Source organism: Pelophylax lessonae, assembly GCF_965119305.1.
Source record: "Pelophylax lessonae genome assembly, chromosome: 4".
Lineage (NCBI taxonomy): Eukaryota > Metazoa > Chordata > Amphibia > Anura > Ranidae > Pelophylax > Pelophylax lessonae.
Genome location: NC_138771.1, coordinates 309,662,058 through 309,688,197, shown reverse-complemented (window position 1 = coordinate 309,688,197; position 26,140 = coordinate 309,662,058). Strand labels below are relative to the sequence as shown.

At 44.6% G+C, this 26,140-nt stretch overlaps 1 protein-coding gene across 1 annotated transcript in view; it reads left to right on the top strand.

The window, feature by feature from the left end:
* The window catches only part of RNF44 (ring finger protein 44), a 107,766-nt gene that overhangs the window by 64,508 nt on the left and 17,118 nt on the right, over positions 1-26,140 (top strand). Inside the window, exons 3-5 of the mRNA XM_082255667.1 lie at positions 6,496-6,697; positions 7,973-8,137; positions 19,333-19,500. Of these exons, the coding sequence (XP_082111793.1) occupies positions 6,496-6,697; positions 7,973-8,137; positions 19,333-19,500 (535 nt within the window). The remainder of the gene's footprint in view (positions 1-6,495; positions 6,698-7,972; positions 8,138-19,332; positions 19,501-26,140) is intronic.

The window sequence follows — 26,140 nt, the reverse complement described above, 5'->3', positions numbered from 1 at the left end:
TATGAATCCGATCTGTGTTTTTGAACTATTGCGCAACGAATAAATGATTTAAATACTACACTATGGAGGGTCTTTTGTCTTTTCCGTGATTATACGGTACACCACTCTGGAGATACTATCTGACAGGATTGGAGTGACACTGGGAAGCGTCCATTTATAGGAGAGAGATCTCTCGAAATGATTTAATATGCATTCCATATGTCTGGTCTGGGGAGTAGGAAATCTCTTTGGTGGAAGATGCACAACCCACTTTTTTTTTTTTTTGGTATATGGAGGCACTAAAGAAGATCTCTGCATCATTCAATTTGCACTATTTGGAGCACTTTGGTGGTCATGTATGGATATGGTTATGTTTCAGTTTAACAGAAGTTGCTTTTTAAAAATTTTTTTTTAAAGTGCAGTTCTAATTTTGTGGTTTCACTAATTTCAGGCTGGTTAAGCCTTACAACCAGCTGTGTCACAATATCATATGTATAATTTGTCATATTCAAAATACAGTGATTTTATTTCACACATCATCATTTTATTTGTACACATTGTGTGATAAAAATTGTTGAATTCATCCACAAAGTGTAGGTAGAGTGTATTTTTATATCTTTATTTTTAGTTTTTTGATGTGAAATCACATGGAAAAAAAAACTGCTCATTCCTACTGCTAGTTGCCATCACCCCAAGTGGCTTGGGGGTATCCCTAAGGGCCAACTCATGCGGATCAGACGCAACTGCAATGACATGGATGACTATATTCAGCAATCTAATGTATTGTTAAGTAGGTTTAGAGATAAAGGGTACCATGATAAAATATTGTTCCCAAATCAGGCTAGTGTTCTGAACCTGGATAGAAGTGAATTATTAGAGGTTAAACCTATGCGTAAAGACTTTAAAGAAAAATTTACCCTTTCTGATCAATTTTAACAGGGATAACAAAGCTTTTAAACATATTGTAAAGAAACATTTGACCTTTGCTGCTGTGGGACAAGACATTATCAAGCATACTCCCTAGGCAACCTAAATTTGTGTACTAGAATAGCACTTAACATATATATGACCCATCCAAAAAGAATGTAACTTTTATAGATGGTACAGGCTTTTACTATTGCAAAAGGTGTAAAGCGTGTGGGACAACCAAAATTGAGAAAAGGAAAATAGAGAGATATACATCCTTCGGAACAAGGAGGGAGTATAAAATCAATGTTTATTTCTTGTGACTCCACCCATGTGACATGTTTAATCACGTGTCCATGTGGGTTGCAATACGTGGGGCGAACAACAAGAAAATTAGCCACCAGAATCAATGAGCATTTGAACCAATATAAAAGAAATGGGTTTCCTAAGCATAGTCTCTCCAACCACTTAAGAATTTATCATAACAGGGACCCTAGTCTAGCAGCAACTTTTTATGAGATTGAAAGGATTGAACCTCATTGGAGAGGAGGTAATATGAAACGGAGAATATAAAAAAAAAAAAAAAAAAAAAGGAAGCAGAATGGATATTTGAGTTGTGTAGTTTAAATCCGGTAGGAATGAATGTGGACATTGACATAAGCTGCTATATTTCAAATTTCTAAATGAAAAGGTGATTCAAACTTGTCTTAATCCTGTTCACCTTTTTATTTTATTTTAATAATAATTTTTGAAGTAGATTAAACCATTTTATTATGACTTTTCTTAAATGTATTACTATTGAAATATATCAATTGGGGTGTGTTCTTTTAAGTTCCCACTAAATGGGGCTAAATATTAGGTGTGTTATTCCCTGTCACCCCTAGAGGGGATGCCATGTATATATTCCTGATTCTTAGGAGTCATCTATTAAAGTTATTTTTAGTTGAAGAATTTTTAATTAATAGTATAATTTAGGTTTTGTGTATATTTTACCATTGGTGGATATAAATAATTGCGGTATGGAAGGATTGAAACAGATTGAATATGCTGATATGGCAGTAATATAAATAGAAGGAAGGGGTGTGCCTGTCATGTGGCCCCCGATTACGTCTGACATTGCTGAAGAAACGCATTGGGTGGGATCAGCGTGACACGTCACTTCTGCCATCTTGGAATGCAGGTGGAATGGGAATCGGCATCCCTACCATGCAAACAAGCCCTTTTGGATCGGATACATCTGTAAGTGTGTTTGAACTATTGCGCAACAAATACATTTTTTAAATACTACACTATGGAGGGTCTTTTTGTCTTTCCTCTAATTATTTGGTACACCACTCTGAAGCTACTATCTGACTGGATTGGAGTGACACTGGGGAGCCTTCATTTATAGGAGCTCTCTTTAATTGATTTACTATGCATTCCATATGTCTGTGTCTGGTGAGTAGGAAATCACTCTGATGGTGGTGGAAGATACAGAACCCACAGTGTAGAGGCACTAGAGAAGATTTCTGCTTCTTTCTATTTGCACTATTTGGAGCACTTTAGCAGTGTCCATACATGACCACCAATCTCACATCAGCTGGTTACTTCACACAGAACAAATGTATAGCTGGAGGAATAGCAATATATATAATATACAGGGTTCGACAATCCCCAGGCGCCAGGTCGCATTTGCGACTAGAATTAGCAACCTGGCGCCTGGGGTGCACTGCAGGAGATGTCCTGTTGCTTTGCGCCATTTTACACCGCTCTCTCCTGGAAGTTCGAGGATAATGTGTTCTATATATTTATGCACTTCTGCAAAAGTGTTAGGGCTCTTTCACACGGGCGTTCCGATCAGATCCGCCTGTCAGTTTTTTAGGCGGATCTGATCGGATGCCCCATTCAGCCCTATGGAGCAGCGGATGTCAGCGGTGACATGTCCGCTGACACCAGCTGCCATCCGCATCCGATCCTGTCTGTGAAATCCGGACGGATGGAAACCCTATTTTCCATCCGTCCTGGGGATCGGATCGGATGAGAGAGGACAGGCGGTCCGCTCTCACCCGATTCCCCATAGAGAGCAGCGGGGCTCTGACACCTCCCTCTCCGCACACAGGGCGGAGACGGAGCTGTCATCCGCCGGCTCAGTGGGGATCGGCAGATCGATCCCCGCTGAGCAGAGCACGGTCCGCAACGGAATGCGGACTGTGTGAAAGGGGCCTTACTTTAACCTTCCTAGCGGTATTCCCGAGTGTGACTCGGGGTTAGATTTTAGTGCCAAAAGCGGTAACCCCGAGTCACACTCGGGGTAGCGCTAAGAAGATCGCTGGATGCTGGAGGAGGTTTTACTTACCTTTTCTCCGGGATCCAGCGAAGACTGCGAGCGGTGTGCGGCGGCGGAGCTCTCTCCCGATCGTCTGCGAGCCCCGGCTTCCGTCTCCGGCGACGTGACGTCCGCCGGGGGGTGGAACCGGCGGCAAATTCAAATGTAAAATGCACCAAACACACTGATACCATTCAAAATAAAATAAAATCACATTACATTGCCCCCCAGTGCCCTTTCCTGCAGTTTTACTGTACTTTTTATGTATATGTATGTATATGTGTGTGTATAATATATATATATATATATATATATATATATATATATATATATATATATATATATATATATATATATATATATATATATATATATATATGTGTGTGTGTGTGTGTGTGTGTGTGTGTGTGTGTGTGTGTGTGTATATATATATATATATATATATATATATATATATATATATATATATATATATATACGTAATTCTTGTGAATGAGCAGCCCAAACCAACTGTATACATTATATATATATATATATATATATATATATATAGGTATATATAATATATGTATACATATATATATATATATATATATATATATATATATATAATAAATGTATACAGTTGGTTTGGGCTGCTCATTCACAAGAATTACATGCAAAATAATGGTACCGCTTTCAGCACCTAAAATCCAAAAGAATCATACCGCCAGGGAGGTTAAAAATTGCATTTTGTAATCTCCTTGCAATGTGTTGATCTTTTGTTTTTGCATTAAAATCCCTTATTCACAATAAGAATCTTTTATGGAAAAAAATAAAATTATTTTTCATCATCTCCCTGCACTGCCACAGCCACACAGCCGATGGCCCCTTTCACACTGGCTTTCTGATCAGGTCTGCCTGTCAGTTTTTCAGGCAGACCCGATCGGACCCTTCAGTCTCTATGGAGTGGCAAGCTGCCGCCATCCGATCCTGTCCGCCAAAAACAGACGGATGGTGGTTCTATTTACCATCCGTCCAGTGAATCGGATTGGATGGCATCGGATGGAAACAGACGGTCCGTTTCCATCTGATTGCCCCATAGAGGAGAATGGGCTGCGTCTGCATAGCAGAGTGGACAGGACTTGTCATCCGCCTGCTCAGCGGGGATCAGCAGAGAGATCCCCACTGAGCATGCGGATTCTGCTTAGCGTAGGCACCCGTGTGAAAGGGGCCTAAGGTGGCATATGTTACTCTTGGTCACTGGATCTCCTATCGCCCCAACCTTGCTGCACTGTTTAAATTTAAGATCGGTTATTTTCATCATTGAAAATAAAGCTTTGTTGTTAAAAAATAAATAAATAAAAAAAAAACTGGCTCCTAACTTTTTTAGCTGGCTCCTAGATTCCAAACAAATTTGTCAAGCCGTGTGTGTGTGTGTGTGTGTGTGTGTGTGTGTGTGTGTGTGTGTGTGTGTGTGTGTGTGTGTGTGTGTGTGTGTGTGTGTGTGTGTGTGTGTGTGTGTGTGTGTGTGTGTGTGTGTGTGTGTGTGTGTGTGTGTGTGTGTGTGTGTGTGTGTGTGTGTGTGTGTGTGTGTGTGTGTGTGTGTGTGTGTGTGTGTGTGTGTGTGTGTGTGTGTGTGTGTATAATATATGACCTTATTCTGTCAGTGTTAGTTCATTGGTAAGCATAGTAATTCTTAAAACTGATAATCTACTTCTCTGACATCACCACATGGCGGTGACCAGGTTTGGTGATGACTATGTATAAAAAAAAAAAAAGTTTGAGGCACCATAAATTAAAATCCTAGTCCTAGGGACCAAATAAGCAAGGTATTGATCCCCTTTGTTTAGTAGATCACTCATAGCTTCAGCGTCTGTGGTATGAAAAGCGCAATTATTTACATTTTATTGAGGGACATGGCAATTCAGGATTTCTGAGACAGTCAGATTATATACTGCGAGCTACAGGAGGTTGCAACACTTGCAAACAGAAAATAAAGATGGTACGGCATCCCCCCATATAACCCTCAGTTTTTTGCTAGTGTCCTAAGAGGTTGGATACAATTTCTTCAGCTCTGCGGAGCAGAGTTTACAAAAAATTGTTGCTAGCTAGTGGACTTTATTCAAGTTTCAGGTATCGCTGCTTGAGCTGGTCCCTACATAGCAGCTATATCGATCCATGTACCCTCAGCAACAGCTTTGAAGGCTGTACCCAGATCCCTATTGGACCTGCTACGGTTTGTTTGTATGTGTGGCCTTGTTAGCTGCTTCACAGTCCAGCATCTCTTCACAAAGATGCATAGAGGACACTTTGCTGTAACAGATGACCTCAGCCTTTTCTCCCTTAGAGGTTCTGTAGGCCTGGTGTCCCCCTATAATGTAAAAACCCTGAATCCTTTTTTTTTTTGGGAGGTTCTCATTGGAAGCTTCTAGAGCTGCAACATATGAAGTAGAGGCCTCCCCCGTGCCCACTAAGACTTCTGTGTCCACTTTAGATATTTCTTTTTTTTTTGTGTCTGCTTCAGTTATTGGGCACAATCTGTTTGCAGTGGCAAGTACTCTAGCACAGTGTTTCTCTACTCCGGTCCTCAGGGCACACTAACAGGCCAGGTTTTAAGTATTACCTTGGGTAGATGCAGACTAGAATACTGCAATCACTGAGCAGCAACTGATATCACCTGTGATGTATTTCAGTTTTCTTGCAAACCTGCCTGTTAGTGTGCCCTGAGGACCGGAGTTGAGAAACACTGCTCTAGCACCTTCCCCAGCAGTGTCTAGCTCTGTCTTTTTCTGGGCCTCCAATTCAGTGCATGCTGAGGCCCCTGTTACCACCCGTGAATCCAAGTCCTCCCAATTACTCCTGAAGAGGCTGTCTTGGGGCCACCTGCAGATGACTCAAATTTTACAAGGGTTGTTTCCAACCTGGTTGATGCTACCCTACATTTAGAGGATTAGCCTGCTGTTTCAGGCTTAGAATCATTTTAAATCTCCCACAGCTGAAAAGACCTTTCTGTTACATCCACTTTTATAAGTAATTTCTCTGAGGACTGGTAACCCCTCTTCTCTTGTATTGCTTGTTAATTTTCCATATTTTAGTGGGAAAAAAAAAACTATATGCATATGTTTGACGGTTGGTTGTAAAGTTTTGTGTAATACTTTCTAAGTTATGTGTTTGCCAATTGGACATACTTGTTTCCTTTTGTTCACTATGCTACACTATTGGTTCTACTGTAAATCTATTTAGGTTGCTCCCTTTATTTCTGCTAAAATGTCATTCTGTTTTAATTCCATTACTATTTACTGCTCTTATTTCATCCTATCCAGCCCTCCAGTGAGGCATCAGTGGGGAAGGAGGGATAGACCCCAACAGAGTATCGTCAGTCAGGATGATAGTTCCTTGTGGGCTGCCTTCTTTCCTGTAGATGAACATAGAGTTTACGCCCTCACCAGCACTCCACCACGAATGCTCCACCCCACTTCACACTCCACTCAGCAAACGCCATTCATGGTTGACCTTCATGAACAGGTAACGGTTTGCAAAGTTATATTTTTATTTGACTGATGGCTTCGCACTAAAATACTGTAAGAATTCCAAAGCATGTTATAATGTACTTTAGAGGAATTGCACTGTAGTCAGACCTGTGGAAGCTGTTAATGCTGAGTTTGCTAAAAGCAGTGTGTACAGCAAGCATTCGCTGGCTTCAAGGAGCTTTTTTTTTTTTTTTTTTTTTTTACAAGCCTTCAGCTCTGGTTTATAGAGGTTAAATACAGATATTAATGAGCGTACTGACTGTCACTTCAAACAAGCTAAAGATTGTAGAAAATGTCCTAGCTGCTTGTTTGAAAGGGACTATCAGCACCTTCGTTAACAGGATGTGAGTAGAAACCTCTGTGAAGTGAGGTCAAATCCTCTTAGTTGTCACAAGACCAGGTATCCCCATTGAAAAGCTTCCCCTTGCCTCCTGTTCTGGTAAAAACTGAAGGTTTTGATTTCTCAACACTTTTTTACAGCAGGACATAAAACATCTGTCAGGTTTTATTACGAACTGTTCCGTCCTCTATCCAAGACTAGCAGCCCAAGCTCTGTTTCAGGATCTCTTAGTTTGTGGCTTTGATTTGAAGTGTTTAGTTTTAAACTATGTGAAAGAAAAAACTACAGACCTTGATTAAATGAACATGCACAATTAGAGGGATAGTGAAGAGGATTTCTTTTGATGTAATTTCACTTGCATAGTCCTTGTTTTTTTTAAAGGAATCTCCAGGCGGCCTCTCAGACATTAAATGTGAACTGGCAGAACCAGTGAGATTACTGCAGGTACAGGTCTTAGGTTAAGTGGGTGCAGGAAGAAATGTATTAGGCCCCTTTTACTCGGGCAGTGCGCCCAACGAAGTCAGTTCTGCTCAGCGGGTGATCCCCGCTGAGCCAGGCAGATGACAGCTCTGTGTGCGGAGACGGAGCTGTCAGATTCCCGCTGTCCTCTATGGGGAGATTGGATGAGAACGGACCACCTGTCCGTTCTCATCCGATCCGATACTCCAGACGGATGGAAAATAGGGTTTCCATCTGTCCGGATTCTACGGACAAGATTGGAATCGGAAAGCAGCGGGTGTCAGCAGAGATGTCTTGGAAAATCACTTTGCAGGTAAATTGGAAGCTTGGCTGAAAAGTTGAATTGATTTGAGTGTACTTGAGACATGAGAAATGATTGGCTTCAGAGATTAGAGCTGTACATGTTGGCAGTAGTGCTGCTATGTATGTTTTATATGTTTACAACTTCTGTACTTTTGTATTTTTTGCCAGGTGCACCAGGGACCTGTCCCTCTTTCATACACTGTTACAACTGTAACCCAAGGTTTCCCTTTGCACGCTGGGCAGCACATCCCAGGGTGCAGCACGCAGCAGCTGCCAGCATGTTCTGTCATGTTCAGCAGCCAGCACTACCCACTTTGCTGCCTGCCTCCTCCAGTAAGTGAAAAAAGTTTTTTTTTTTTTTTTAAGTGACAACAGTTGCTGTGAAAATTTTGTTTTATTTTTGAATTGTAATTTTAAAAAAACATTTGAGTACTTTTATTTAATCATTGTTGCTCAGAGGTCAAATTATATTTCCCAGGTCTTTCCTGTTCTCAGAGAAAGTTCCTGGGAAGAAGTTTCTAATATTCTGCTGATATATGAATTTGTGTCTGCTCAGCGTTGATTGGTACTGTGCCAGTCACATGGCATAAACAAACAAAAAAAGTAAGCTTAGAGAATTTAAAATAAAAGCAACAGAGTGTTTTAACCACTTCCATACCAGGCCTATTTCGGACACTTTGTGTTTACAAGTTAAAACCAGTATTTTTTCCTAGAAAACTATTTAGAACCCCCAAACATTATATATATTTTTTTAGCAAAGACTCTTGAGAATAAAATGGCGGTCATTGCAATATTTTTTGTCACGCGGTATTTGCGCAGCGGTCTTTAAAACGCAATTTTTTTGGGAAAAATTACATTTCACTGCATTTAAAAAATACTAAACAGTAAAGTTAGCCCATTTTTTTTCTATATTGTGAAAGATGATGTCATGCCGAGTAAATGGATACCCAACATGTTACGGTTTAAAATTGCGCCCCCCTGTGGGATGGCGACAAACTACGGTCAATAGAGATCTCAATAGGCGACACTTTAAATTTATTTAACGGTTACCAGTTTAGAGTTAGAGTGTAGCTCTTTATTTTACATTATTGCTCACGCTCTGGCGATCGCGGCGATACCTCACATGTGTGGTTTGAACAGCGATTTCATTCGCGGCTCGACTTCCGTATACGTTTTTTTTTTGTGCGCGAGCTAACGGTGACGGGGGCGGCTAAATTTTTTTTTTTTTTTTTTTCCCATTTATTTTTTTAACTTTATTACAGTTTTTTTTTTAAAAAAAAAATCTGATCACTTTTATTGCTGTCACAAGCAATGTAAACATCCCTTGTGACAGCAATATGCAGTGACAGGTACACTTTATGGAGGGATCGAGGGTCTAAAAGACCCTCGACCCCTCCACTACACTTCCCTGTATGCAAAACGCCGAAAACGGCGTTTTTGCATACAGCCGTTTTTCAAATTTGGCGCCGTTTTGCAGCACACTAACCCGGAAGTGACGTCATGGACGCCGCCTCCGGGTTACGTCATCGGAGACCCGATCGATGCCGTTTCCGGCATTCATCGGGACTCCGTCCAGCCGGCAGACGCGCCGGCTGGGTGCTCGGGGCTCCCGGTGGGACGGGAGCCCCGGTAAAAGCCACGGAAGGCGGCGGGAGGGGGGGGACGTCCCCTCCCGCCCCCCAGGGTAACGATCGAGCGGCTCCCGAGCCGCATCGATCGGTACCGACGGAAAGCCGACCGTCGGCTTCAAACAACGGTACCGGGATGATGCCTCCTAGCTAGAGGCATCATCCCGGTATACCCCCGCAAAGTTTATGACGTCGTCCTAGGGGGAAGTGGTTAAAGCTCTGTACAAATCCTATATTTCAAAGGTGGAGTTTAAGTTGACTGACCAAAGCTTTCACTTTGTTCACATTGTAAAGATATCTGGGGGGAGGCTGTGTCATGGCCCACCAGCATGTCTATGGTGTATATGGGCTAGGACTAACAGGGAGGGGAATGTCCTGTTTAGTAATACGAGATCCTGGAAGAGGAGGGAGGGAGTGTGATTTACCACTGTGTATACACCCACATGTGTGATTCTATAGTCACATGGGCTGCACAGAAAAGAAAAATAAGGAAATGAACAGCTTAGAAGGGAACTGAAACTGGAGCATTGCATACTAGTATAATATCAAATACTTACCTTAGAATGAAGCCTTCCGGCCGTGCGCTGTTACCGCTGACTCGTCTTCCATCTTCCCCCTGTCTTCCTTCCAGGTTCGCGGGCTCTGGTCCTTTGAATGGCTGAGCCATGATGGCGTCACTCATGCACATGCACATTTATTCTGTTTCTTCAGAGCGCATGTGCCGGTGACATAACTGGCTGCCAAAAGAGCGAATATCTCCTAAAGGGTGCACGTTTAAGAGATATTCATTTTTACTTTTCATGTAGCCTTATTCTAGGCTTACCTTTTTTTTTTTTTTTTATAATAAAATAAAAGAGGATTATACTTGCCACTTCTGTGCAATGGTATTGCACAGATTGGTCCCTTACCTCCTCTTCTGAGGTCTCCTGCCAGCACTGCCTGCCTCTCCTCTTATGTTTACGTCCCCATAGCAAGCATTCTGGTATGGTGGCACACATGTGGGCGTGCTTCTGAGCCTGACCCTGTGTGTCCATTGACACACACACATTGTGGCTTGGCCCTGCCTCCAGGCTGTCTAGTCAAAGGGTTTGACTGATGGCAGCAGAAGCCAATGGCTCCCACTACTCTCTGAAAAGTCTGAGAGCAGGGAGAAAAGAGATGCAGCTGGATCGATTGTAGGACTAGGGTAAGCGTTGGAGGGTGGAAGAAAACTAGTATTGGAAGGTGTTTTTTTTTTTGTTTTGTTTTTTTTTACACCTTAATGCTGGTGTACAGTCATTTACACTGCTCTATGCACTAGGGATCGACCCATATCGTTTTTTCAGGTGCCGATTTTCTGTACATTTAAAGTTTTTTATGTTTTACACTGTCTCTTTTAAAAATAAAAATGTTATCACTTTTATTGCTTTTACAAGGAATGTAAACATCCCTTGTGACAGTAATAGGCAGTGACAGGTACTTTTTATGAAGGGATCTGGGGTCTATAAGACCCCAAATCCCTCCTCTGCACTTAAAAGCATTCAAAACGCTAAGTTTGGCTGTTTTTGAATACTGTCTTCTTCTTTTTTTTTTTTTTTTTTAAAGCTGGAGCCTTTAAGCCTCCAGTAACCGGAAGTGATGTCACGGCTACATCGGAGACCCGATCAGAGCCGACTCCGGCTTTGTCTGGTTCTTCGGCCAGCAGGTGGGACTGGCGGAGCAGCGGGAGGGAGGGAGTCATCCCCTTCCGCTGCTTGTAATAACAGCTGAGCGGCTGATTAGCCGCATCGGTTGTTATCACAAGAAAGCCGACCGTCTGCTCTAAAAAAACGGTATTGGGGTGATGCCTCTAGCTGCCTATCCTCCTGTTGCAGCCACTTGAAGCAATATCGGCCATGTCAGCAAGTTTGTGGCCAATAACGATAATTCAAAAAAGTGAATATCGGCCCCACCGATAATCGGTCGATCCCTACTATGCACTATACTATTTCATAGTCCCTAGTCCATCTCTGGAGCATGTAAGAGAGGATGGCTATGTTCCGGTATACAGTGGGAAGCATGGAGATTGAATGCAACCACCCCCTAACAGAGGCAGCAATAGAAGGTACTTTTTTAGGTTAAAGTAATTTTAAAGTCTCAAGTGTTTTTTCTATTAAAATAACAAACATGTTAAACTTACCTGCCCTGTGCAGTGGTTTTTTTGCACAGGGCAGCCCAGATCCTCCGGTTCTCGGGTCCCTGGCTGAAGCTCTTGGCCCCTTCCTCTTAAGTACCACCACAACAAGCAGCTTGCTATAGGGGTACCGGAGCTGAGCTGCATCTCCGTGTATCCATTCAGACACAGAGCTGCCGTTAGGCCCCGCCCCCTCTCTCTCCTCTTTGGCTAACTAAGTTTGATGGTGCCACTGGTGTGTCTTAGCCATTCAGGAGAGCGAGTCCCACATGGCTGAGGCATTCGTGGACATCCCTGGACAGAGAGGGGGCTGCATTAAGATAAAAAAAATCCTTCTGACTTTACAACCACTTTAAGAATACATACTTGCATAGATATTTTTTTTTTCTTTTTTTAAACCAGAGTTTAGTATCGCTTTAACTCCTGTAGGATAGAGTAAGGGGTTCAGTCTATATTTCAGTGTTCTAAGGTTTTTGTTGTGAGATAACAACAAACAAAGTTTTACTAATTCTACTTTTATTGATCGAGTATCTTGAATTTTTTTGAAAAAAAAATATTTTCAATTATTTACCTCTGAAAGAAATGCCTATTTGGGAAAGCAGGAAAGGTGAGGGGCACATACAATGGATATAAAAAGTTTACACACCCCTGTTAAAATGTCAGGTTTCTGTGATGTAAAAAAATTAGACAAAGTTAAATATATTCTGGACATTTTCAACATTTTAATGTGACCTATAAACTATACAACTCAATTGAAAAACAAACTGAAATCGTTTGGTGGGGGGGAGGGGGAGTAAAAAAAAACTAAAATAATGTGGTTGCATAAGTGTGCACATCCTCAAATAACTGGGGATGTAGTGGTGTTCAGAATTAAGCAATCACATTCAAACTCATGTTAAATAGGAGTCAGTACACACCTGCCATCATTTTAAGTGCCTCTGATTAAAGTTCAGCTGTTCTTGTAGGTCTTTCCTGACATTTTCTTAGTCGCATCCTACAGCAAAAGCCATGGTCCGCAGAGAGATTCAGAGGGATCTCATTGTTAAAAGGTATCAGGAGAAGGGTACAAAAGAATTTCCAAGGCATTAGATATACAATGGAACACAGTGAAGACAGTCATCAAGTGGAGAAAATTTGGCACAACAGTGACATTGCCAAGAACTGGACGTCCCTCCAAAATTGATGAAAAGATGAGGCTGCCAAGAGGCTTACAGCAACATTAATTAAAGGAGCTGCAGGAATATCTGGCAAGTACTGGCTGTGTGGTACATGTGACAATTGCCCTTATTCTTCATATGTATAGGCTATGGGGGTAGAGTGGCAAGACAGAAGCCTTTTCTTACAAAGAAAAACATCCAAGCCCGGCTAAATTTTGCAAAAACACATCTGAAGTCTCCCAAAAGCATGTGGGAAAATGTGTTATGGTCTGATGAAACCAAGGCTGAACTTTTTGGCCATAATTCCAAAAGATGTTTGGCGAAAAAACAATGCACATCGCCAAAAGAACAACATACCCACAGTGAAGCATGGTGGTGGCAGTATCGTGCTTTTGGGCAGTTTTTTTCTTTAGCTGGAACAGGGCCTTAAGTCAAGTTAGAGGGAATTATGAACCGTTCCAAATACCAGTCAATATTAGCACAAAACCTTAAGGCTTCTGCTAGAAAGCTGAACATGAAGAGGGACTTCATCTTACAGCATGGCAACGACTCAAAGCAATACATCCAAATCAACAAAGGAATGGCTTCACCAGAAAAAGATTAAAGTTTTGGAATGGCCCAGACCTGAATCCATTGAAAATCTGGGGGTGATCTGAAGAGGGCTGTGCACAGGAGATGCCCTCGCAAGAGTGGGCAACTACTGCCATGTCAAGATATGCCATGCTAATAGACTCCTACCCAGTGCTGTAATAAAATCAAAAGGTGCTTCAACCAAATATTTCTCTATCGCTCATTGACAGACGTAGTCCTCGGTGATACAGCACCTTCGGGTTATGTTGCCTCCACAAGAGTAGGACTAGACAGGAAATAAAATGCTCTGGCCACACCCTAGGGGCAGTCCCCGAGGGTATATCCTCTCTCTCTGGCACAGCAAATCAGTTTTTTTCTGTCTAGTCAGGAGTAAGGACCTAGATAACTTGCTGGGATCTTCGGTCCTGGCAGGATTTTTTTCTTAAGATTTTTTAGACAGCTTTTTTTCTCCAGTGTTCCTGTGAGATCTTCAAGCAAGAAAGCTGAACTGGGCGACGGGCTGGATGTTGAGATCCGGTGGTCACCCCAGTTCAGCCTACGAGCGCGTGCAGGCCATAGCTCCGCGCTGGGTCGGCCGCGACATAGTCCCACTGGAGGGACTGACCCCGCGAGTTAAACGTCTCGCTGAAACGCCAAGGACCATGAGTCACGGCGTCCGTATTGGTCGACAGCCCTCCCGCCCCGGTGGAGAGGGGTACTGTCAGGAGTTGGTGCCCGCCTGGTACCGGTATGGTGAGTAGTATGTTCCCCCTTTCCCCTGACGGGTCTTGTGGTGAACGCGGGCCCCTCTCTGTATGGTAAGGATGAGTTCCCCTCTATCCTATAACATGGCACAGATCCCCCTACTTTGAGTGTGATTTTTATGTGCAAAAAGCCAGGAGGCTTGGTTTGGGAGCTGACAATCTAATTGTAAACATGTTAAAAGATTGTAATCAGTGGCAGTATGGGAATCTTACTGTGATAATATAAGTATCCTACCAGTCAGAAGCCACGGACATGTAGACTGCTTTCCAAGTCGAGTCTCCAGCAATAGCAGGCCTTCCGACGGCCATGCGGTCCGCCAGGGTCCGGTACCGCCGACCAGGCTAAATCCCCATGTAGAGAAGAGGTTGTGATGCTCTGCAGTCACGCCGCTATTCGGTACAAACCGCCGCCATTGTTTGCTAGATCGCACGAGGCCGTCATTTTGGCGTAGCATCGTGTCTCCAGCATAGGGGCGGCCATGTTTGAGGTGATCCAAACACCTCGTGGAGCTAGGGGAGGCGCCGGAAGGCGTGCAGAGGGGCGGAGCCGCCTCCTTTCTTCCTGGGCAGCCAGCCAAAAGACTTCCTGTTTGTGAAGACAGCGCTGTAACCTGTTGCAGTGAACTCTGAGCATCAAGTGGTGAGCCTGGGGGTCTATCTCTCTCTCTCTCTCTCTCTCTCTCGATCGATAGGGATCCCTAGCAGGTAACACTGAGGGGCTTTTGTGGCGCTGGGGGTCTGAAAGAAAAAAAAAAAAGTTTTTTATTTAAATTTGGATTGTATTTTCCGGGTAGTTACTGGAATTATCATGGACCCTGCCACACAAATACCCCCACCTGTTTCCCTCGAGGGGGCCACGGGACCCGCCGGTGCACAGAGTATGGATGCATTTACAGCAGTTTTGGAGTCTATGGTGGCTCGGGTGGAGGCGGCCTGTCAGGGACGGGGGTCAAGAAAGCGACCCCCGCCTACCCCTATATTATCTGACACCTCTGACTCAGATTCAGAGATGGTCACTGCAGCTGCAGGTCCCTCTGCAAGGGCTGTTATCTCAGGTAAAGCTCCCTCAGACAGTGAGGAGGACGTTCATTCTTCCGCCATAATTCAGGAAGAAGCATTGGTGGACGCACTAGTTGTGGCGGTGCGGGAAACCTTAAGACTTGAGGTTTTACCGGCAGAGGCAACTGAAACAGAGATTCCCTTTGGTACTAACAAGCCCATCAAAACGGTGAAGGTTTTTCCTGTACCCAAGTGTTTTGGTAATAAAATTAAAGGAGAATGGGAGCATTCTAAGCGTACCTTTACTATTTCCAAGCGTATTGCTAGACGCTATCCGTTTGAGGAATCCCTCATTAAGAAATGGACGGTACCACCAGTGGTGGATCCACCTATTTCCAGGCTGAATAAAGCCACGGTTATCCCAGTGGAGGACACTTCGTCCTTTAAGGATCCGGTGGATCGAAAGATGGAAGCGGAGTCCCGCACTATCTTCTCCCTGATGGGGTCAGCATTTAGACCAGTAATTGTCATTGGTCTAGTTTCCCAGACACTAACGGAATGGGCGAGATTGGTACGCCAAGACCTAAGGGGAAAAGATATCCCCCAGGGAACATCTGATTTAATGGAACAGATTATACAAGGGCTACAGTTTGTCTGTGACGCAGCCTTGGATGCTACCCCCCTATTAGGGCATGCATCTATGTCAGCGGTAATCCTCAGACGTGTGCTGTGGTTAAAATGCTGGTCAGCTGACCTAGGTTCCAAAAAGACCTTGACGAATCTCCCTTTTCAGGGGAATCGCCTATTTGGGGCCACCCTAGATGAAATCATTAAGGATGCCACTGGGGGCAAGAGCACTTTCTTGCCACAGGCTGCTAAAGCTAAGGGACCTCGCAACAAGCGAGGACCTTTCTTTACCGCCCATAAAGGGTTCGCACGCCCGGCTGGAACAAGCGGGAAAGGCAAGACTCCTCCAGGAGGGTTCAAGAAAGGCTGGTCAGACAAACAGAAGACCGACTCAGCCAAACCCGAAGCAAAGGATTACACAGCCTGAAGGTGCGCCCCCACCCGGGTTGAGGGTGGGGGGACGTTTTCACCGGTATTCAGGACATTAGATCGAGCATCGACTACTACTACCGGTGCTATTCTTCCCTTCCAACATTTAAGTACTACAGGGAGCGGTAGTCACCGTTCCCTGAATAGATCTTTTCCTTTACCTTTTCCTAAGATTAGTCTCAATTCCCCACAGGAATCGGATCTGGTTGACCAGACAGACCAAGAAGCCTCTAGCCGGGTGACTTCGGTCCCTGAGGTTCAACCAGGAAAGATCACCGTTCCTGATAGGAATCAGGTATCTGATAAATGTGTGGGAACAGAAGACGACCAGACTTTCTCGGATGGTCGGGGCCAGATAGCTCTAGGGACGCCTGGTTCAGATCCAGTCAGCGCCAGTGGTCCTAGGAATTCTAGGATGGCCTCGTCAAGCCGGCCTGGCCGACTTGGACATGCTAGTCGCAGACGTTCCGTGGGAACTTCGTCTCAGGGAGTGTCTGCGGTCTCTAGGACCAATCTACCATCGTGCTTTACAGTCGCTGGTTTTAATGGCCTGGCCATTGAGACCCAAGTACTGAAGGACAGAGGGTTGTCAGCTTCAGTCATTCCTACCCTTATTAAAGCAAGGAAAGCGACTTCCAGCAAGGTCTATTATCACACATGGAAGACTTATATTGCGTGGTGCGAATCTTTAGGATTTCCTCCACGTACCTATTCGGTGACTCGAATATTGGCCTTTTTGCAAAAAGGGGTTGAGCAGAAACTAGCCTTGAGCACCATCAAGGGTCAAGTTTCAGCATTAGCAATCTTCTTTCAGAAACCTTTAGCTACCAAGTCCTTGGTGCGGAATTTCATCCAGGGGGTGCGGCACCTGGCTCCACCAGTCCGCGCGCCCTTACCGCCCTGGGATCTTAATTTGGTTTTGTCGGTTCTACAGAAACCTCCCTTTGAAAACATCAGGGAGATTCCCTTGCTTACTTTATCCCAGAAGGTGGCCTTCTTGGTGGCTATCACTTCTGCTCGCAGGGTGTCAGAACTAGCTGCATTATCATGCCAGTCCCCATACTTAGTGATTCATAGGGATAAGGTATTACTTCACCCTAAGCCATCCATTCTTCCTAAGGTGGTTTCAGATTTTCATCTGAATGAAGATATTGTACTACCTTCCTTGTGTCCTCAGCCCAATCATCATCGGGAACATGCGTTGCATTCCTTGGATGTGGTTCGGGCAATCAGGGTATACCTGAAGGCTACGGAATCGTTCCGTAAGACGGATTCACTTTTTGTGATCACGGATGGCCCCAGAAAGGGGTTGCCTGCATCTGCCGCGACTATCTCCAAATGGATTAGACAGACGGTGGTACAGGCTTATTCTATTAAGGGTCAGAGTCCTCCGTTCCCTGTTAGGGCGCACTCCACTCGAGCGCTCAGTACTTCCTGGGCCTTTCGCCATCAGGCGTCAGTGGTCCAGGTATGTAAGGCGGCCACCTGGTCGTCGGTACATACCTTTACAAAATTTTATAAAATTGATGTCATGGCATCGGCGGATGCCTCATTTGGCCGCAAGGTTTTGCAGGCCGCAATTTGAGGAGACCGGTGGTCTACCTTGAGGGTTTTTTTCTGTTTGAAAATTTTTTTGTTGAGTCTCATCATTAAGGATGAGCATTGTAAACTTCTAGTTGGCACCGGTTGGGCCTTCTAGATTTGGATTTGATTTCCATTTTCCCACCCCTCATTTGTGATACTGCTCTGGGACTTCCCGAAGGTGCTGTATCACCGAGGACTACGTCTGTCAATGAGCAATAGAGAAAAATGGATTTTTGTAAAATCTTACCGTAAAATCCTTTTCTCTTAGCTCATTGACAGACGTAGTACCCGCCCCTCTGTTTTTGAGTTGGGTTGGGTTAAATTCTCTAAACACTGCTTTTGTGACATAACTGATTTGCTGTGGCAGAGAGAAAGAGGATATACCCTCGGGGACTGCCCCTAGGGTGTGGCCAGAGCATTTTATTTCCTGTCTAGTCCTACTCCTGTGGAGGCAACATAACCCGAAGGTGCTGTATCACCGAGGACTACGTCTGTCAATGAGCTAAGAGAAAAGGATTTTACGGTAAGATTTTACAAAAATCCATTTTTCACATGCAACCATATTTTATTTTTACTTCCCTACAGCTAAAAGATATCAGTTTGCTTTGCAACGGAGTTGTACAGATTATAGGTCACATCAAAGGTGGAAAAAGTTCTGAAATAATTTGTCTCATTGTTTTTTTTTTTTTTCCACAGAAACATGACTTTTTAACAGGGGTGTGTAGACGTTTTATATCCACTGTACTTGCCTTCCATGTCACCCTATTTTTCAATACTGGATGGGAGCTTACACGAAGTTAAAGTGATTGTAAAGTCTGTTTTAAAAAAAAAAATGTTATACTTGCCATCTCTGTGCAGTTAGTTTTGTACAGAGCAGCCCGGATCCACTTCTTGGGTCCCTCCTTGCTGCTCCTGGCTCCTCCCTCCTATCGAGTGCCCCCACAGCAAGCAGCTTGTTATGGGGGCACCTGAGCTGAGCTACAGCTCCATGTGTCCATTCAGCTGCCATTCGGCCCCACCCTCTCTCTCCTGATTAGCTCACTGACTTTGATAGCCACGGGAGCCAATGGTGCCACAGCTGTATCTCAGCCAATCCGAAGGGAGAGTCTCAGGGTGGCCGAGGGACTCGGACCCCACTGGACAGAGAGGGGGCATAGGTAAGTATTAGGGGTGCCGCTACACACAAAAGGCCTTTTCTCCTAATCCAAAGAATGCATTAAGATAAAAAAAACCTGACATTACAACCTTTAAGTACCCTCTCTTTGCTTCCATGAGACAGCAGCTAGGTCTGGTGGATGGCTGCATTGTTGGGGGGCAGGGGAGAGTGTCTTGCACTTCTATACCCAGAAGCAATAGTTTTTACTCAGTTGATGAACAGAAAGACGGGGGAATGAGTGGAAAGTACGAAACAGCCCCTCCCTACTCCAAGGTGGACATGCTGCTTTGCACTGAGCATAGTACACTTGGTTTTAAACGAATTGCATTACTTGAATAATTTAGCAGTATAATAATATGACAAAATTTAACTGAATGTCTTACTTAATAAAATAATCTATAAATTGTTTGATGCAGTAATTAGTAATATATTTAAAGCAATAACTATTTACTTTTCCTAAAGATCATACCAGGGTGCACCATGCAACAGCTTCCTGTCTCGTACCAGCCATTTCCCCCTCTCTTATCCAGCGAACATTACATCTTGCACCCTCACCCTCCGCTGCCACCACACCAGCCGCCTCATTTGGCCTCTCTGACCCCATTTGTTACAGTGCAACCACAGAGAGTGGTAAGTGCCAAAATAACACAACTTTTTTAACTTGTTGGCTTAAATTGCATTGTGTGTGCTTTCCAATGCTTTGTTTACAGCCTGAGGTTCTACAACCATCTAGACAAGAGAATGTGATATCAACAGAATCTTGACCCAAAATTATTGTTGGGCTTATATAGCATGACTCATAGTATACTTGCATAGCAGGGATATGCAAGCTGTGGCCCTCCAGATGTTGTAGAACTACAAGTCCCATGAGGCATAGCAAGACTCTGAAAGCCAATAGCATGACGCGCAGAGGCATGGGACTTTTAGTTTGCAACAGCTGGAGGGCCACAGTTTGCATATGCCTGCTATATAGCATTGCACTTCTAACATGACCTTTCTTTCAGTGTGTATCTGTCGTACCTAAGTTTATTATGTGATTCTTGTGAGTGATCTAGAGCTGGTTTTTGTTGGTTTCATCACCTCTCTCCTGCTTTAGTCGCTGGCTTTGACAGCTTGGCTGTTGAAAGCTGGGTGCTGAAGGACAGGGGATTGTCTGCTTCAGTGATCCCCACTCTGCTTAAAGCAAGAAAAGAGACTTCTAGAAAGATCCATCATCGTACGTGGAAGTCGTATATTGCATGGTGCGAGTCTCTTGGGGTTCCCCCTCGCTCTTACTCCGTTGGCTCGGATCTTGGTCTTCCTTCAATGGGGAGTTGATCAAGAATTGGCAGGGTCAGGTCTCGGTCTTGGCAATTTTCTTCCAAAGGCCATTGGCCACCCATTCCCTGGTACGTAACTTTATCCAGAGGTTGTGTCATTTGGCACCTCCGGTGCGACCGCCGTTGTCACCTTGGGACCTTATTTGGTGCTGTCGGTTCTCCAAAAACCTCCTTTTGAAAATATTCGGGAGATTCCCCTGCTTACCTTATCCCAGAAGGTGGCTTTTCTGGTGGCTATTACTTCTGCACGCAGGGTGTCCGAACTAGCGGCGTTCTCCTGTCGTTTTCCCTATCTGGTGGTTCACAGGGATAAAGTGGTGCTTCGTCCGGAGCCGTCCTTCCTTCAGAAGGTGGTTTCCAGTTTCCTCCTTAAATGAGGATTTTCTTCCTTGTGTCCTAAACATCCTAAGGAATTTGCACTGCATACTTTTGGATGTGGTTCGGGCAATCAGGGTGTACTTGGCGACTACTGAGTCTTTTCAAAAGTCAGATTCGCTCTTTGTACTCACGAATGGACCAAAGAAAGGGCTTCCTGCATCTGCTTCCAGATGGATTAGACAGTTATGCAGGCTTATTCAATTAAGGGTCAGGGTCCATCTTTCCCTGTTAGGACGCATTCTACTTGGGCGCTTAGTGCTTCCTGGGCCTTTTGCCATCAGGCATCTGTGGTTCAGGTTGGCAAGGTCGTCTGTTCATACCTTCACAAAGTTTTACAAGGTGGATGTGCTGGCATCTGCCGATGCCTCCTTTGGCTGCAAAGTTTTGCAGGCTGCCGTTTTTAAGAGTGTTTTTTTAGCCTCCAATGAGGGTGTTTAATGTTTTTTTTCAGGTGGGTCTCATCTAGTTGTTCTGATGAGTCCTATGTTGCTTGGTTGGCTATGGTTCAGCCATGGGGAATTATTTTATGCGGTTCCCACCCCTCATTTTTATGGCACTGCTTGGGGACGTCCCTACTGTCATGAAGAACAGAGACTGCGTCCGTCAATGAACTTCAGAGAAGAGGATTTTACGGTAAGACAAAAATCCAATTTTTCTAAGCCCGAAGTGCATTAGTCCCAAACCACTTCTGGAACGGAAGGATTTATCTCCTTTAAAAACCAGGCCATTTTTTTTTTTTTTTGTGATACAGCACTGCATTACTTTGACCGACAATTGCACGGTCGTGCAACGCTGTACCCCCCCCCCAAAAAAGTCCTTTTTTTTTCCCCCACAAATAGAGCTTTCGTCTGGTGGTATTTGATCAACACTGCGATTTTTGATTTTGTGCTATAAACATAAAGAGCAAAAGTTCTGTGGGGAAAAAAATATTTTTTACTTCCTGCTATATATAGAACATTCCCAATAAAAAATCAAATTTTTTCATCATTTTAGGCTAATTTGTTTTCTGCTACATATTTTTGGTAAAAAAATCCCAATAAGTGTATATTGATTGGTTTGCTCAAAAGTTATCGCGTCTACAAACTAGGGGAAAGATTTGTCATTTTTATTTATTTTTTTTACTTATAATGGTGGTGATCAGCGATTTTTAGCAGGACGGCGACATTGCGGCAGACAGATCGGACACCTAACTGACATTTTTTGACACTTTTAGGGGGACCAGTGACATTAGTACAGTAATCAGTGCTAAAAATATGCACTGTTCCTCTACTAATGACACTGGCAGGGAAGGGGTTAACACCAGGGGCAATCAAAGGGTTAAATGTGTCCCTAGGGGGTTCTTTCTGCATGATCACAGGGATCCTGTGTTCCTCTTATTTAGAAACACAGGTCTCTATGTTCAAAATTGACAGAACAGCAGTCTACCGTGTTTACAACGGCAGACCACCATTCTGTCTCCACAAGGAGAGATCGCCGGTGCTCGGTGGCAATCACAGCTGCTGGACCCGCTGATCTGCTTCCCCTGTGGCAAATGGGCGCTCACGCACCCGCGCTAGCGGTCCCACGAATCGAAGTGCAGTTACGTTGTTTCGTGGGACAGAGACCTACCTCCTGTAGTAATAAAAATGTTAATCTGTACTCCAGGCAAATCTAAAACACTTTTACTTCAGTTTATTCTCTGAAAATGTGAAATGTATTTTTATTTAAAACTCCAGTGTAGGTAACATGTTTTTAGTCCCGGTTTATTCTGTCACACTGGGTTAGGCTCAGTTCACATATATGTAAATTGGAATTTTAAACTGCATCCGATTCTCATACCATGTGAACCAGACAGTCTTTCAATGGAGCCGGTTCCACATATATGTGGGATCTGTTTCGGTACGAATTAAAAAAGGGTCCTGTGTGTTTTTGAGGCCAGTTCAGGTGCGATTTAAGTGTCCAAATCGCATTTGAACCACTGAATGAAAACCGTCCTGACTGACTAAACCGTGATACCATGATCATTAAACCAGGTATTGGTACTTTTGGCAGTGTGGGCAGGTGCCAAGCGCTGCTGAGAAATTAAATCAGCATCTCCATAAAGCTGGTCAGCAGAGGGAAGCAAGCAGTGGTCTAGAATTTCCTAGTAGAGAGCTGCGCAGACTTCAGACGTGGTAAAACACAGAGAACCAACACCAGCAGATGACATGGCTCCCCAAATCTTCATGGACTGTGGAAAATTTTGCATTTAATTTGGAAATCAAGGTCCCAGAGTCTCGAGGAAGGGGCACAGAATCATAGTTGCATGAGGTCCAGTGTGAAGTTTCCATAGTCAGTGATGATTTGGGAAGCCATGTCATCTGCAGGTGTTGGTCCACTGTGTTTTACCAAGTCCAAAGTTAGCACAGCCCTCTACCACTTCATACTTCCCTCTGCTGACCAGCTTTATGGAGATGCTGATTTCATTTTCTAGCAGGACTTTGCACCTGCCCATACTGTCAAAAGCACCAATACCTGGTTTAATGACCTTTGTATCACTGTGCTTGGTTGGTCAGCAAACTCGCCTGACCTAAACCCTATAAAGAATCTGTGGGGTATTGTCAAAAGGAAGATGACACACCAGACCCAACAATACAAATGAGCTAAAGGTCACTATTGGAGAAACCTGGGCTTCCATAATACCTCAGCAGTGCCACAGGCTGATCACCTCTATGCCATGCTGCATTGATGCAATAACTCATGCAAAAGGAGCCCCGGCCAAGTATTGAGTGCATACTATACTGTACAGAGACATACTTTTCAGTAAGCCAACATTTCTGTAATAATAAAAAACATTTTTGGATTGAATTACTGAAATAGATTTAACTTTTTTGATATTCTAATTTTTTGAGATACACCTATAGGTTCTGCACACGAAGTTCTAGCTTTAGTGATATTGGCCTGCAGTCAGTGGCATCTTTAACAAGTTTAACCGATTTTGTTCTAAGTACCACTCCTTTTAACCTTCATAACAGCCTATATTACTGTATTGAATCGTCAAGGTGCAATAAATATTCTTTGGGTATTTTAGCATATGCTGACTTGATAGTATTGTGCACCTCACTCACATTTATTAATTGCATGTCATTTTTCAAACACTTCTTGTTCTACCTAATGCCAAATAGTGACCCTATCATTTGCATGTCACAGCAGAAATTAGGATTCTTCCGACCAGGTACCCAGTTTTAAGTTTTATAGGTTTATTGGTTTCATGTTCAAAGCAATCTAATTTATTTGCCAGATTGAATTGGAGCCTATAGTGATCTGCTGGGAAGCCCATTTTTCGCAAGAATGACTTGTGCACACATAACATTTTATCAATTTGTATTCTTTTCGTAAATATGGGACCAGCTATGGAGTTCAAGTTTGTACAAACTTTTCATAATCTTTCTGTAGGCCTTTTAACCACTTCTGGACCGGATGGTTTTACCCCCCTAATGACCAGGCCGTTTACTCTTTTGTTCATTGACAGACACAGCTACTGATCTTCTTAACAATTGGGTTATAATGCCCCCTACAGGAGTAGGACACTAGGCAGAAAAAGTCTGGCTACGCCTATGGGCAGTCCCAAGGGGTATACTTCCCCTCTCTGCTATAGGTACTCAGTTTTTTCTGCCTAGTCAGGAGTAAGGACCTAGTTCCTTGCTGGAATGTTTGGTCTTGGCAATTTTTTTTCTTTTTAAATAGAAATTTTTCTCCTGTTTTTTTTCCTGTGAGATCTACAATCCACAGCCGTACTGGGCGACGGGCTGGATAATCTAGATCCAGTGGTCACCCCAGTCTGGGCAGCGAGCACGCGCAGACCCTAGCTCTGTGCTAGTTTGGCCGTGACATAGCCCCACCGGAGGGGGGCTGGCCTGCAAATTAAACGCCTTGCGAGGTCGCATACGACCGGGGTCTCAGCCTGAGTCGCAGCGTTCCTCCTGGCCAACAAACCCCCCCCCCCCCATTTCAATGGAAAGGAGGTTCTGTCTGGAGTGGTGCCCACCTTTTTCCTGGTATGGTGAGTAGCTGTCCCCCCCCTCTCCCCCCTGGAGGGTTTTGGGGGTGGACGTGGGCCCTTTCTTGGGATGGTCGCCCCCCCCGGGTTCCCCTCCTTCCCGTAAGGCACCCCCCTTCACCTGCCCCCGCATCCTACCCCATCCCCTTTGCTGGGACTGTGTGGGTAGTCTGGTTCACCTCCTGGGGGTGGGGCAGGGCACTATGCTGGCAATTGGGGTGAGTGCGCTGCCGGCGACCAGACAATCAGGGGGGGTTGTACCTGGTAGGGGCTCCTGCTAGAGCCCCCCGTCCTGCCTGGGCCTTGTCCTTGAGGCCTAGAGATCCCTCCTGGGTCCCTAGGAGCCTCATGGTGCCTCCATTTTCTTGTAGCCTGTGTGCTTAATGCACGGCAGCCATGTTTGTGTAGTCCAGAGGCCATTTTACAGTGGTTTGCCATTGAAAATAGCGGCCGCCATGACAGTGGAGCCCTGTGAGTGGCGTTTTTGGCAGTGGGAGCCCCTCCTCGTCCCCTGAGGGGGACTCCTGGATCTTTGCACTACCTGATCGCCGCGCGTGGAGTGCAGATTATTCTGGTGGCTGCAGGTGCCTGTTTCTGCTGGGTGGTGAGTCTGGTGGGATCCTCTCCCTCCCTCTGCTGTGGATCGCTTGGTTCTTTGTGCCTGGCGACCGGGTGGTGCTGCCAATGCGGTGACAGTGTTATACAATTTTTCTGGGGTCCCCCTGGTGACTCATGGAGTCTTTGGAGCACATCTCCCCACCTGATCCCCTCTCTGAGGCTGCGGGGTCTGCCGGGTCCGAACCATCCATAGATGCCCTGGCGGCGGTCCTGGAGTCCTTTGTGTCCCGGGTGGAAGTGGCTTTCGGGCGATGGGCTTGCAAAAAGCGCCCCCTGCCTTCCCTTGCCTCATCTGTCTCATCAGATCCTGAATCTGATTCGGCCACCGCGGAAGTGGGTCACCCTGTTGGGTCTGCGACCACGCACCTGGAATCCTCAGATACTGAGGATGATTCCTCCACAACTGCAACCATGCACGAAAAGGCTCTGGTGGAAGCACTGATTGTATCTGTGCGTGAGACCTTAAGTATGGAGGACGCAGCTGCGATGGAGGCGCAGGTTCCCTTTGACACTCGCAAGCCATCCAGAGCGGCAAAGGTGTTTCCTTTCCCTGCCTAATTTGACAGATATGTTGCTAAAGAGTGGGTATGACCAAAAAAGCGTCCACTTTGGAATGCCTAAGTTATTTGCTAGGTGATACCCTTATAGGGAGTGTAACAAATGTGGGAACAACAAAATTTAAAATGAAGGTATACTGTACAGCCACTGAAATATCTAGTGAAAATTGAAAATGAGCAGACACACAAAGAGCAGTTTTGATAAAAAGCATAAAACAAAACCTTACTGGACATCAAAATACATAAAACAGAAGGGGGGAGAGGGGAATGGCGCTGCCTAAGAGGATAGAGAAACCACTGATCCACTAGGCTGGAGTAGGAAAGAACAGGAAGGAAGCGTGTGCAAGTATAAAACTATATGTAGTAACTGAAGTTGTAAA